This window comes from Phymastichus coffea, unplaced genomic scaffold, assembly GCF_024137745.1.
Source record: "Phymastichus coffea isolate CEN01 unplaced genomic scaffold, Cenicafe_Pcof_1.1 PCOF00008, whole genome shotgun sequence".
In the NCBI taxonomy this organism is placed as follows: domain Eukaryota; kingdom Metazoa; phylum Arthropoda; class Insecta; order Hymenoptera; family Eulophidae; genus Phymastichus; species Phymastichus coffea.
The window spans coordinates 4,692,409-4,706,207 of record NW_026706819.1 but is presented as its reverse complement, the minus strand read 5'-3'; the positions used below and the strand labels follow the sequence as shown (position 1 = coordinate 4,706,207).

At 33.9% G+C, this 13,799-nt stretch overlaps 1 protein-coding gene across 1 annotated transcript in view; it reads right to left on the bottom strand.

The window, feature by feature from the left end:
* LOC131669544 (DNA-directed RNA polymerase II subunit Rpb4-like) overlaps positions 1-13,799 on the bottom strand; it is a 116,147-nt gene that overhangs the window by 89,161 nt on the left and 13,187 nt on the right. Inside the window, exon 2 of the mRNA XM_058944509.1 lies at positions 11,227-11,407. Within this exon, the coding sequence (XP_058800492.1) occupies positions 11,227-11,407 (181 nt within the window). The remainder of the gene's footprint in view (positions 1-11,226; positions 11,408-13,799) is intronic.

Here is a 13,799-nt window from a genome sequence, read left to right as displayed (position 1 = left end):
TATGAGCAAAATAAAATAATATTATAAAAATAACAAAAACCGAACAGCATTGTCAAAAATATCCAGTGGTTAACTATTGCGGCACTGCTTCTGCATATTAGTATCAATATGATTAATCAATCGCGGTTTCCGCATTTGCAGTGGTCAATAAAAGAATAATAATAAAGTGTCTGCAATATTGTTATTACTATTATTATTATATATATATATATAATTAATGCTGTCAAAATACAAAATTATTTATTTGGTGATAAGATTTTATATTCATATGCACATCAATGTAATACATGGATTATAGGTATACAATACAATGAGGAACATAAGAAAATCAATAACAATTCATAATAATACATCACCTAATAATAACAATATTATAATAATAATAATAACAGAAATCATAATAAACCGTTAACTGGTCAGAGCTGGCGCAGCTGACGTTGAACCAGACCATGAGACGAGTTGGACGATGGATGACAGAACACGGACTGCAACTCGCAACAGAAAAGACGGAACTTATGCTTCTCACGAGAAGACGCATACAGACGATACTACCTATGAGAGTGGGTACATACGAAACGGAGACCAAGGGGGAAGTCAAGTACCTTGGGGTAACCCTCGATACGAAGATGACCTTCTGGCCTCACATACAGAAGACAGCCCGAAAAGCGGCAGAGAGGATAACATCCTTGAGTCGCCTGATGGCAAACAGGACAGGACCGAGACCAGGAAAGCGGCGACTGCTAATGGCGACAGCTCACTCGATCCTCTTATACGGCGCGGAAATATGGGCAGATTCCTTGAAGACAAAGAAGTACTGTAAGACAATGACGATGGTACAGAAACAGGGCGCTCTGCGAATCGCTTGCTCCTACCGAACAGTCTCTGCGCAGGCTGTCCTGGTGGTGGCGAGCGTAATACCCGTGGATCTTCTTGCCTCTGAATGCAAAAGGATCTATGGGAGCAGCGCAGATATAGGACGAAAGAACGCGGCAATCGTTGAACGCGAAAGGACGATCGACATGTGGCAAGACCGATGGACAGAAGAGCGAGGTAGCAAATGGACGAGACGACTGATACGGGACGTGAAACCGTGGCTTGGAAGGAATTTTGGTGATGTGAATTTTCACGTCACCCAGCTCCTGACGGGCCACGGGTACTTTCGACGGTACCTCCACAATATGAACAGAGTACGAACACCCGACTGCAAGTATTGTGGACACGAACGAGACGACGCGGAACGGGTTTTTCGGGTGCGACTGCTGGACAAGACTCAGACGAGAACTAGAGACAACAGTTGGCAACATCACCCCCGATAACATTGTAGAGGTGATGCTGCATAAACCCGAATGGTGACGTTTAGTCGCTACCTATATGGAAACCATACTAAGACGTAAGAACGCGGACGACTGTCTGAAGGACGACTGAGCAGACGGATTGAAGCGACGTAACGACGCACGGTGAAACGATACGAATGAACAAACACAGACAGAACCCCCAGTCAGAAGTAATATCAACATAGTCCCTGGCTGGGGGAAGGACAACAAGGAGATGGCGGTTTAGTGGGTAGGCCTGTCTTTTTTTTTTGGGGGGAGTCCCACATACCTCCTTAGATATCAAGACTAAGGGGAATCCGCAAAAAGGATTCCGCAACTCCTTGTAAAAAAAAAAAAAAAAAAAAAAACTGTTAACTGGTTGATAATAGTTTTATCAGAAAAATTTTTAACTAAAATAAAATTACTTTTTGAACCAGAAAAACTGCGTAAAAATCATTTTTCAAAAAAATTTGTATAATATTTATAATAAACAATAGAAAAAAATTAAGAAACAAAAACAAGCGAAGTTTGTGAAATTCAAAAAGTCCCAAAACCACAGGTTTTTATTTTTGGTGCCACTTTGGGACTCAAAATACAAATTTTTTCGGTAAAATTTGATATCACGTTTGAACGTGTAATTTCCCCCATAATTCGAATCTGCCATAAGCAACAGTGGTTTTCATTTGAAATTTTCAAGTTGAGCCAGATTTGGGCCAGTTTTTGGAATTGGACTCAAAAAACTGAGTTTTCCATTTGAAAGAACGAAAAACATTACAAAAGAAACACTGTAAATCTTTTCAAGTGCAAAAAACACGACTTTTACACATATTTGAGGTTGTGTAAGATCATAAAATAATTTTTTTCGGTCAAACTAATTAATATATCTTAAAGTATGAATCTTTCCCTTCAAAATGAATTTTGAATCGTTCAGATATCTTTTTCTTTCACCGAGATATGATAATTTGAATTTAGCGCCTCGCCAACTTATGCACTTCAAGCGTACGAGTATGTAGATAATTATCTATCAATTATAATTATAATGTAATTATAATTATAATTGACAACCCTGTTTTTACCACCTAAATTACCATATGGGCCGCTAAAAAAAAATACGTGTCTAATATTTTTTGATACTCTAATCGTATGCAAAGTTTAAAGAAAATCGGTGACGGACACCTCCCTGCCTTCCCTTGTGAAAAAATAAAAGAAAAGAGATCACTCCGAAAAGGTATCAAGTAGCAATATCGACTCAAGACAAAAAGAAATTAAACAAAGCAATTAATAGTTTAAAGAAATTGTTGTACGAAGAATAAATATGTAAATGTAAAAAGCCTAAGAGCACTCACAAGGAAGGTACCCGAGGTGTACCTCACCGATTTTCTTGAAATTGTGATATGTTGTAGAACATCAAAAAATATTCGACGCGTATTTTTTTATACGTGCCCATAAGCCCATTTAAGGGGTGAAACCCACCCTTGAAGTTCACCCCTAAAAACAAATTTTTTTTAATTTCTCGAATACAATTCGTAATTTTTTACTGAAACAAAGTGGGTAACACTTGTTATTGAAAAGCACATATTTATGCATTGTTTTTAGTCATCAGACTCGTAACCCCCGTTTTTTATTAATGAAAAACTATATTTGATGACCATTTTTTTCACTATACACATTCCAAAATCTGTTAAATCTTGACAAAATTAATTGTTTTATGCACAATAATCAAAAATAAAGTTGACCTGTTCCGGCATTTTCAAAAAAAAAATCCCTTGAGGGGGTGAGCTACCCCTAACATTTATACTATTATATTTATTTCATTATTCCATTACGATATCATAGTATAAATCTCTTGGATACTATTAAAATTGTTAAGTAGTTGATGTAGTTTGAAATTTTCTGAAATCAGCCCTTATAAATGAATTCATCCCTAAAACTCAATCTCAAGTATTATTTTTTCATTACTTGAAAATACCCTAGGACTATTCAGTGGCATAAAACGTGTAATAATATTAGTTCACATCCTTGGTATTGAATTAGAATTCTTCACCCCACTAATGTATCAACCCCTATTTTTCAATAAAAAAATGACACCCTTTTCCATATGAAAATACTAGTTTCTTGAGTTTGACGAAAAAAATTTTGGCAGTATGCACAATATTCAAATACGAAATCGACTGTTCTCACCTTAATAAAAATAACCTATAATAAGGGGTGTACCAGCCCCACAGGAGATATTGTCGTATCTCTATGATTTTATTCTTTTTCTATGGGACTTTCAAAAGTAATAAAAAATTAATGATTCAAAGCAAGAAGAATTAACTAATTATCGAATAAATGCATACGAAGAATAAACGTATAAACGCTTGGAAAACAAATTAAGAGAAGTGAAAGCTTAAAATAACAAGATAAGATTAAATTTATCATTTTCTTGTTGTTGTTGTCGAGATCGGACGGTGGGAGAAACCTCAACGGTTAAATTATCGTCTTGCTATGTTTTGGATAGATAAGACCTTTTTCGACGATGCGATCACACTCTTGAACTCACAATCAACTCGCCAAAACAACACTCGAATACTCGATATTACCTCTCATCATCAGTCTTTAGTCAGAGCTTCATCGAGCTCGTTTGAATCAGTATATTAATTGTGAGTGCAGTGTTTGTTGAATTTACAAGAAATTACATTGGAATCCAATAAATGTGCAACCAAATTTCAAACTTCAAATTTCATCAAAGTATAACATAGTATTTTGGAATTCGTACATATTAATTCTACCATATAATTTTTGGTCAATACTTATTTCCTGATTGTAAGTAAAATTTCCTTTTGCGTAAAATTTTTTAACGCGGTAATTGATAGATATTGTATACATGCCCTCGCCATTTTTCAAAAAACGCACAGAAATTGAAAGTACTCTATTTTACAGCTCTTTACAAGCCCTATCTAAAGAAACCATAAAAAATTATTTTCATCATTTTTTTTACTCTACATTTTTGAATTAAATATTTTTCCGAAGAAAAAAGCTCAAAAATTTTCATACTCACATCGTATTTGACGAAAATAATTTTTTAATTAGTGATTTAGATATAGCTTATAAAGAGTTATAAAATGCAATACTTCATATTTTTATGTGGTCTTTTTCCAGAATTGGTGAGGGATCAAAGATGGACAAGAAATTTTGGAATTTTCAATATTCAATTATCGTTCGAAGAAATTAGAAATGAAATTGATACGTAATTGTCAGTGTAATGTTGATTTAAATGATATTAAAAGTTATTGACTGACTTTGTAAAAAAATATTCAAATTAATGCGCTTCGGATTTCATCATATAAAAAACAAATAATAATTATTATTTCTAGGTATTGGAAAAATGACTATTAATCCTATAAATGTTATACAATTATTATTATTATCTTTTCAAGCTATGAATATACAAGAAAGTCCCATTACTAAAGATGAAATTGCTTTGAAGGATAATATAGAAAAACTATTACTTGATTGTATAAATAACTTTGAGGATCCAGAATTCATTGTAGAATCTACATTAGCTTTTCAAGAACCATTTAAGGATACTGAAATGCATATTGTTGAAGATATTGATAAAATCTGGTCAGCGGATGTTGATGAACACTCACTAGTATGTACAGCGGATACAGAAGATCTATCTTGGGATTACAAACGAAAAGCTGTGGACTATTGGAGAAGCGGAGTTACGAAAAATCTCGCTCTGCAAACTGTGCAGCATAGATTTCGAAAAGTCCAATCAATTACACAGTTGAAACGATGGGCGCATACTTTGAATAAAGGAGGCACTTATAAAGAAAAAATTGGAAGAATCAATAAATTTGTATTAGATAATTTTCAGTCGGCTTCCGATGCCGGTTATATAATTCACGATAGAGATTTACAAAAATGGGCATTACAAGCTCAGAAAATCGTTGGACATGAAGATATAAGGTTTAAAGCGTCACGTCATTGGCTACAAAATTTTAAAAAGGCTCACAGAATAGTCAGCAGAAAGATAAATAAATTCGTAACAAAAAAGACTGTTGAAGGGAGAGAATATTTACAAAAAACAGCTGATGATTTTGTTTCAGATGTGAAAAAAATAATTAAAAGCAAAGGTTTGGAATCAATTTACAATTCAGATCAAAGTGGATTTCAAATTGAAATGCACTCGGGAAGAACACTAGCTATTGAAGGCGAAAAGCAAATTGAATGTCTTGTAGAATCTGTAAGTTCGACGACTCACAGTTACACAATTCAACCACCCATTTCAGGTGATGGGAGACTGCTTTCCCCATTATTCATTGTTTTAAAAGAAAGTAAAGGAACCTTTGGACCGGTAGTAGAATCCAAATTATTCAAGCCATCAAATATTTACGTGATGCCTTCAGCTTCTGGCAAACTGACTTCAGGTATGATATTTATTATTGATGATTACAGTTTTTAACTTATGTCATGTGAATAAAAATGAGTTTTTTCAATGGTTACAGAACATTTCAAAACATGGCTGAAGGATGTGTATTTTCCCAATGTTGGGCATTCAAGTGTCTTATTAATTGATTCGTGGAGTGGGCATTGCCCTGATGCTGTAAAGGAAGCAGCACCTCCAAACAAAATTGTTGATGTAAAAATAATTCCAAAAGGAACAACAGGCAAAATTCAGCCACTAGATGCTTTCGGCTTCCGAGTGTGGAAAAATTACGTCCGTCGCTTCGAGGACAGTGTAACATTAATGAATGAGGATATAGAACTTCATAAAAGAAATAACATTATAAAACTCCAATCCTTGGTACATAATCAATTGTCATCTCCTCGATACAATAACCTATTCAAATATTCATGGTATAAAAGTGGCTACGTTGAATCAAAGCCAGATAAATTTGATAACCCCGTAGATTTTAGTTTTGGTAATGATTGTAATGAGCGTTGTGAAGTTCCTGGTTGCTCTAACTCAGCAATTGTAAGATGCTCTTGGTGTAAGAAATCATTATGCTTGAAACATTTTTTTAATGATTATCATTATTGCCAGGATTATAAAAAGTAACATTAAAACTCGAAACTATTGAAATATTAAATTTAAAATTTTTTTGTACTTTGAATCATTAATTTTTTATTACTTTTGAAAGTCCCATAGAAAAAGAATAAAATCATAGAGATACGACAATATCTCCTGTGGGGCTGGTACACCCCTTATTATAGGTTATTTTTATTAAGGTGAGAACAGTCGATTTCGTATTTGAATATTGTGCCTACTGCCAAAATTTTTTTCGTCAAACTCAAGAAACTAGTATTTTCATATGGAAAAGGGTGTCATTTTTTTATTGAAAAATAGGGGTTGATACATTAGTGGGGTGAAGAATTCTAATTCAATACCAAGGATGTGAACTAATATTATTACACGTTTTATGCCACTGAATAGTCCTAGGGTATTTTCAAGTAATGAAAAAATAATACTTGAGATTGAGTTTTAGGGATGAATTCATTTATAAGGGCTGATTTCAGAAAATTTCAAACTACATCAACTACTTAACAATTTTAATAGTATCCAAGAGATTTATACTATGATATCGTAATGGAATAATGAAATAAATATAATAGTATAAATGTTAGGGGTAGCTCACCCCCTCAAGGGATTTTTTTTTTGAAAATGCCGGAACAGGTCAACTTTATTTTTGATTATTGTGCATAAAACAATTAATTTTGTCAAGATTTAACAGATTTTGGAATGTGTATAGTGAAAAAAATGGTCATCAAATATAGTTTTTCATTAATAAAAAACGGGGGTTACGAGTCTGATGACTAAAAACAATGCATAAATATGTGCTTTTCAATAACAAGTGTTACCCACTTTGTTTCAGTAAAAAATTACGAATTGTATTCGAGAAATTAAAAAAAATTTGTTTTTAGGGGTGAACTTCAAGGGTGGGTTTCACCCCTTAAATGGGCTTATGGGCACGTATAAAAAAATACGCGTCGAATATTTTTTGATGTTCTACAACATATCACAATTTCAAGAAAATCGGTGAGGTACACCTCGGGTACCTTCCTTGTCAGTCCAACAAAAATAACTAATTACTCGCTAAGGAAAGTTACTAAACGACTTAAGAGACTAACCTCATATATACCAGCTATCAAGAAAAATCTCGGTAATTGGACCAGAGCAGACGTGGAAAAAAAAACAGAAATATTCTTAAATCATGTCTATAGAGTCTTTAAACCAAATCAAACAGTAATCATTAAACTAGAAGAAAATCTACTAGAAAATCCTAATATTTAAAAAGATGAACCATAAAGACAGTGAAAATAAAGGAAGTACTACAAATATTTAATAAAATTATTTACAATAAAACTACCCGTTATAATAAATTTACAGGAAAAATAATCAGAAAGCTACCCTCGATGGCAACAAGATACACTCCCGCCCAATAATCTTTGCCCACCTAAGAACAAAACGACTATAACTTTGAAACTCCATATCTCGGCTGGAAATACACCTACAGAGCTCTACGGGGGCTCATTTCGAGCACTTTTCAATGGTGTATATTAAAATCATGCTTAGATATTTCCCTTGCAGATAGGACGGCGAATATCGAAACAAAACTTACAAAATTTTTGCTTTTTCTTTAACCACTTGCTATTTCGAGAAAAAAAATCGTAGAAAAATTCTAAACATAGCATTTTTTAGCTCTTTTTCTGCACTATCCAAAACACTCATTCAAAAATAATTTTCGTCTAAATTCAGCGATTATATGAGCATTTCATTCAAAAACAGCATCTACGAGTATATTCATTGCTCTGTATCTCGGAAAATTCGAATTGTAGAAAAAAATTTTCTTGGAAGAAAATGCTCTATTTTGTAAGTAGAATACGTGAACGAAATTTCATAATCATATGAAAACATTTTTTTTTTCAGTCGTAATATCAAGTAGTCTAATTTTTTCAATATTTCACTTTGTAATAATAAAACAGATCATTTATACTCGAAGCTATTCAATTAATTGTAGACAAATTTTAATTGTATGCAAATCTCGATCAACGAAAAATCTAAGTAGAAAAATTAATCTAATCTACCAAAACTGACATAACTAATGATTAGTGAAAAAAATTTTTTTTTAATGTTGTTCTAATCTTCTAAAAAATCGTTTACCATAGTAACATATTATTAAAGTATGGCACCGAGAGATTTTAGTAAACGTTATCAAGTTATTGGATTTCACATAAATGGTAAAAGCAATCGTTCCCGCGGTCTACCAGAGCGCTTCTTGTCTTCAACACTGCCGCTACTTTTAAATTTATTTACATTGTAATCTACGGTTCGACGAGGAATATTGAGAATACTAGCAATCTGACGATTGCTTTTACCATTTATGTGAAATCCAATAACTTGATAACGTTTACTAAAATCTCTCGGTGCTATATTTCAATAATATGTTACTATGGTAAACAATTTTTTAGAAGATTAGAACAACGTTAAAAAAAAATTTTTTTCACTAATCATTAGTTATGTCAGTTTTGGCAGATTAGATTAATTTTTCTACTTAGATTTTTCGTTGATCGAGATTTGCATACAATTAAAATTTGTCTACAATTAATAGAATAGCTTCGAGTATAAATGATCTGTTTTATTATTCCAAAGTGAAATATTGAAAAAATTAGACTACTTGATATTACGACTGAAAAAAAAATGTTTTCATATGATTATGAAATTTCGTTCACGTATTCTACTTACAAAATAGAGCATTTTCTTCCAAGAAAATTTTTTTCTACAATTCGAATTTTCCGAGATACAGAGCAATGAATATAGATGCTGTTTTTAAATGAAATGCTCATATAATCGCTGAATTTAGACGAAAATTATTTTTGAATGAGTGTTTTGGATAGTGCAGAAAAAGAGCTAAAAAATGCTATGTTTAGAATTTTTCTACGATTTTTTTCTCGAAATAGCAAGTGGTTAAAGAAAAAGCAAAAATTTCGTAAGTTTTGTTTCTATATTCGCCGTCCTATCTGCAAGGGAAATATCTAAGCATGATTGTAATATACACCATTGAAAAGTGCTCGAAAAACCCTTTCAAATGAGCCCCCGCAGAGCTCTATAGGTGTATTTCCAGCCGAGATATGGAGTTTCAAAGTTATAGTCGTTTTGTTCTCAGGTGGGCAAAGATTATTGGGCGGGAGTGTATATAACATTCATTCATGCATGTTTTCGCCTTTGCTACTTTCTCTCTTAATGGAAAGTAGCAAAGAATATATTAATACTTAAACCCAGTAAAGAAACTGCACTTGTAACCTCATATAGACCAATCAGTCTTTTACCAATACTCGCAAAAGTCTATGAAAAATTAGTCCGAACCAAAATAAATAATAATAAAAAACTTATCCCAGACCACCATTTCGATTTTAGGTGCAACCACTCAATGATCGAACAAGTGAACAGAATTGTTAACGTTGCGAGAAAATTCATTGAAGATAAACTGTACTGCACACGTATATTTCTTGATGTCGCCTAGGAGTTCGACAAAATCTAGCATAATGGGCTTCTATATAATCTCAAGAGAATGTTTCCTGAATGCCACTATGAATTAGTAAAATCTTATCTTCAAAGGAGATCATTTTAAGTAAAATAAACAATGAAGTATCCCAACGTCAATCAATAAATGCAGGAGTACCATAGAACAGTGTTTTAGGCACAACACTATACCTACCAAATACGTCGGATCTACCAAAGTCCCCAAATATTATGACAGCAACATATGCAGATGATACAGCAATTCTAACAAAACATCACGAACAAAAAATAGCTTCAGAAATATTAAACGTTATTTAATTCAACATCTACATAACTGGTTAAACTCTTGAAGAATTTTAGTAAACGAGAGAGAGTATAGTAAAAAACATTTACTCTTCGGAAAGATACATGTCCACCTATTAAACTAAACGATAAAGACATTTCTCAAATAGACCATGCTAAATATTTAGGTGTGCACTTGAATCGAAGTTTAACATGGAAAGAGCACATATTTACAAAAAGAAAACAATTGGGAATTAAATGGAGAAAAATGTACTGACTCATAGGAGGAAAATCGGAGCTGACAATCGATAATAAACTTTTGCTTTACAAAACTATACTTAAACCAATATAGACCTACGGCATTCAACTGTGGGATGCTGCTTCAAATTCGAATGTCGAAATACTGGAAAGATTTCAATTGAAATTGCTACGTAACATTGTACGTGCATCATAATTTGTACCAAATGAAATTATTCGAAATGATCTAAAGATTTTATCAGTAAAAGAAGAAATTGAAAATTTTTACGCAAAATACAATACTAGACTGCAAAGCCACTCTAACAAGCTTATTAGCAAATTTCTCAAAGAATCAATCACTAACACAAGATTCAAGAAATATAAAATAATAAATGTCTAAATAAAACATAATATAATGTCTCTTGCGAATGTAAAAAACTAGATAGAATACTCACTGGAGTATTCTCCTGTATTCATGTAAACATAGTCATATAGTTATTAAATTTACTTAATGACAGACAACTTGTAAATTAACTTGGCGTAAATAAAAAATAATCATGTAATAAATTACGTGATAAATCATCCTTACTAAGAAAAGAGAATAATGAGGAGTGAAGTCTTTATTGATTGTAGTTAATCAGTTGGAGATTAAGGTTATAGCATGTGATTGGTTTATTTTAATATAACGTAATGATTTTGTGCAAGAATTTAACTTATTTATAAATTTTGTACAATTTAACAAGTTAGTATTTAACTAGCGCAACGCGCATAGTAACTACTCCGATAATAAATCGCATGAACATTTTCAGCCATGAACAATAGATATACTATTATTATATCAAAATGAAAAGTTAATATTTGTATTGATTTGCAATATAAACTTACTTCCTAATAGCAGCAATAGTTTCTTTGTTTTTGAATTTTCGAAAACGATTTGTGTATGTTAAACTTTTCATAAATACTTCAGAAAATTCTTGCTCTTCCTCTGCGGATTCATTCTGTGCTTTACGATGCTCCAATAACATATGTACCTCAGAAATAAGAAGTGTATCAGCATTTTCAAACTCTGAAAAATTTTAATCTTTATTTAAAATATTTTACAGTATGTTTCATCATTTTATTTAAATGAAAAACACAAGAAAAAGGTCATATTATTTTTAAACTAATTCGTTTCTTCCAGTTTCCGGTCAAATTTTAAATACAAAATTGATTATATCAAAATTAAAGTTGCCATACATCTACTGAACAATGTTTCTATATATTTAGAAATGTGATAACCGGTAATGAAATATTGATTTTCCAGTTGAAGTAAATACAACTTTTTCAGGTTGATAGTGTTTGTATGAGAATCACAAAATATTGATAGAATAATCAAATTATTTTTTATCAAAATAAACTATGGTGTCATTGTTTTCAATCTATGTTATCTACCATAGTCTGATACAATTATAATTTAAGTTGAATGTGAGAGCAAATGATGAGATTGCTGTTGGAATTAATCGAAAATATCAGTGTAAATGATGTATTAAACTTAGCGTCGCAAATTTCATTACGGGTTTTGCATAATTAATGTTTATAGTTAAAAAGTGTAAAAATAGGCCAAATATCAGTCTAAGGACGAACATATATTCATGAAAAGTTCTAGAGCGTGAAATTTTCAATAAAATCACTTGGTTCAAAATTATAAAATATGATTTGTCATCACCGATGTAGTTAAATAAATAAAAAAATTAGCTAAAATATGCTACTTTAAGAACACGGAATTTCAATTAACAATATTGTCACGGGTTGTGTATACCCCAAAGGTTCGTCTGTGACGGTGTAGGCTGGTCATAGCCTACACCGTGTATGCCTGTATTCTCTCTCTCGGGCGAAGGCACACGGCCGGCATCAAACGCACGTTATTATCACGTGCCTGATGCCTGCCCTTTTTATTTTCAGCAACGCACGAGAGCGGAGGACGAGGCCAGGGACGCGACGACGCGATCGAACATTGAGAGTGCGCGAGAGAGAGAGAGAGAAACTATAGTCTAGTGGTTGGGCTTGGCGCGCGGCACTTGTCACGACCGGCATTGCCGCGTGCCGCCGATTATTAGGCGAGTGGTGGGAGAAGGCGTGAGTAGCCGACTCTCATGCACTCGCGACAGCGACGTGCACGCACGCGAGAGTAATCGGCTGCATTAGTCGGTGACCATCGCTGCAAAGCCTGCCCTTTTGTTCGGGAAGTAGTCGGCAGTTCTCGCCAGATTAGCCGGACGGATTCTCTCTGCCAGCGAAGCAGCGGTCAGGAGGTTTTCCTGCTAGAAGCCACCACCAGGACGGTACCCGGCAGGTTCTTCTGTCAGATCACTGGCTGCACAGCAGCCAAGGGTTTTCCTGCCAAGCCGCCGGTGGGACACCTTCGAGACTGCCAGCGACAGCGACGTCCGCCGAAATTGGTCAGGTCATCTATTCCTCTCTCTCTTTGTATCTCTCCTTTTCCTCGGCGATTTTCACGGTTCGCGTTGCTACGCCAGGCTTCCCCGAGCCGGCGTAATTTTCGGCAGTGTTTAGTATAAGTTGTCGTTTGAGCCGGTTAACGAGGTGACATGGCGCTAACGTGCCGGTCATCTCGTTTAGACTAGTTTCGCGTGTTATTAGTAATAAGTGGTTTGTACTCTCGTCGGCACTCGAGGTAGTGCATTTGTAATAAATGGTTTATCAACGAGATTGAGTGTGTGAAATTATTTTGCCCGCTGTTCTCCTTCCTGCTTTGCTTGGAGCGACACACCGCCTCCCTTACCTTCCCCCTTTATAAATAATTGGTAATAGTGGTGAATCAATCGGCATTGCACGCCGACGCTATTACACGTCTAGCATCAACATGTAGTAGCATAACGTCTTTCTCATTAACGCAAATATCAAGACGCGACACACAGTGTTTTCAGAGACGACACAACTGTCGTCAGCCCGATTAACGCAGAATTACAAACCTCATATCAAAGCTTCGAGTAAGCTTTCAGCCAGACCGTGAGACAAAGTCGTCTCCCTCCAAACTTATAATACATACAAAAATCACGAAAACTAAAAGTATAAATACTACGGCACAGGTACACAATACACAGAGATACTAACAAAAGAACACAAGAAGCTTTCAACCCATACGGCTAACAGTATTTCATATTTACACTGACGATTATTAGTTTCTTTTTTTTATATCACTGCTTGAGCAGAATTAACCCATGCGCCGCGTTTAATTAATTCATACGGAGTATTAGTCACTGGCTATCGTTTCGGTAAGCAGCGACATCTATTTCTACGTTTTTAAAAAAACAATAAATATTCTATATCTGATATACATTAGTATTATTCCCGCCTTTATGATTATCTCCGCTGGGGAGCGAAGTAGGTATTAAGGATTTCCAACCCGTAACATTATGGACAGATCTTATTCGAAATCAAATGTTCAATAAATTTTC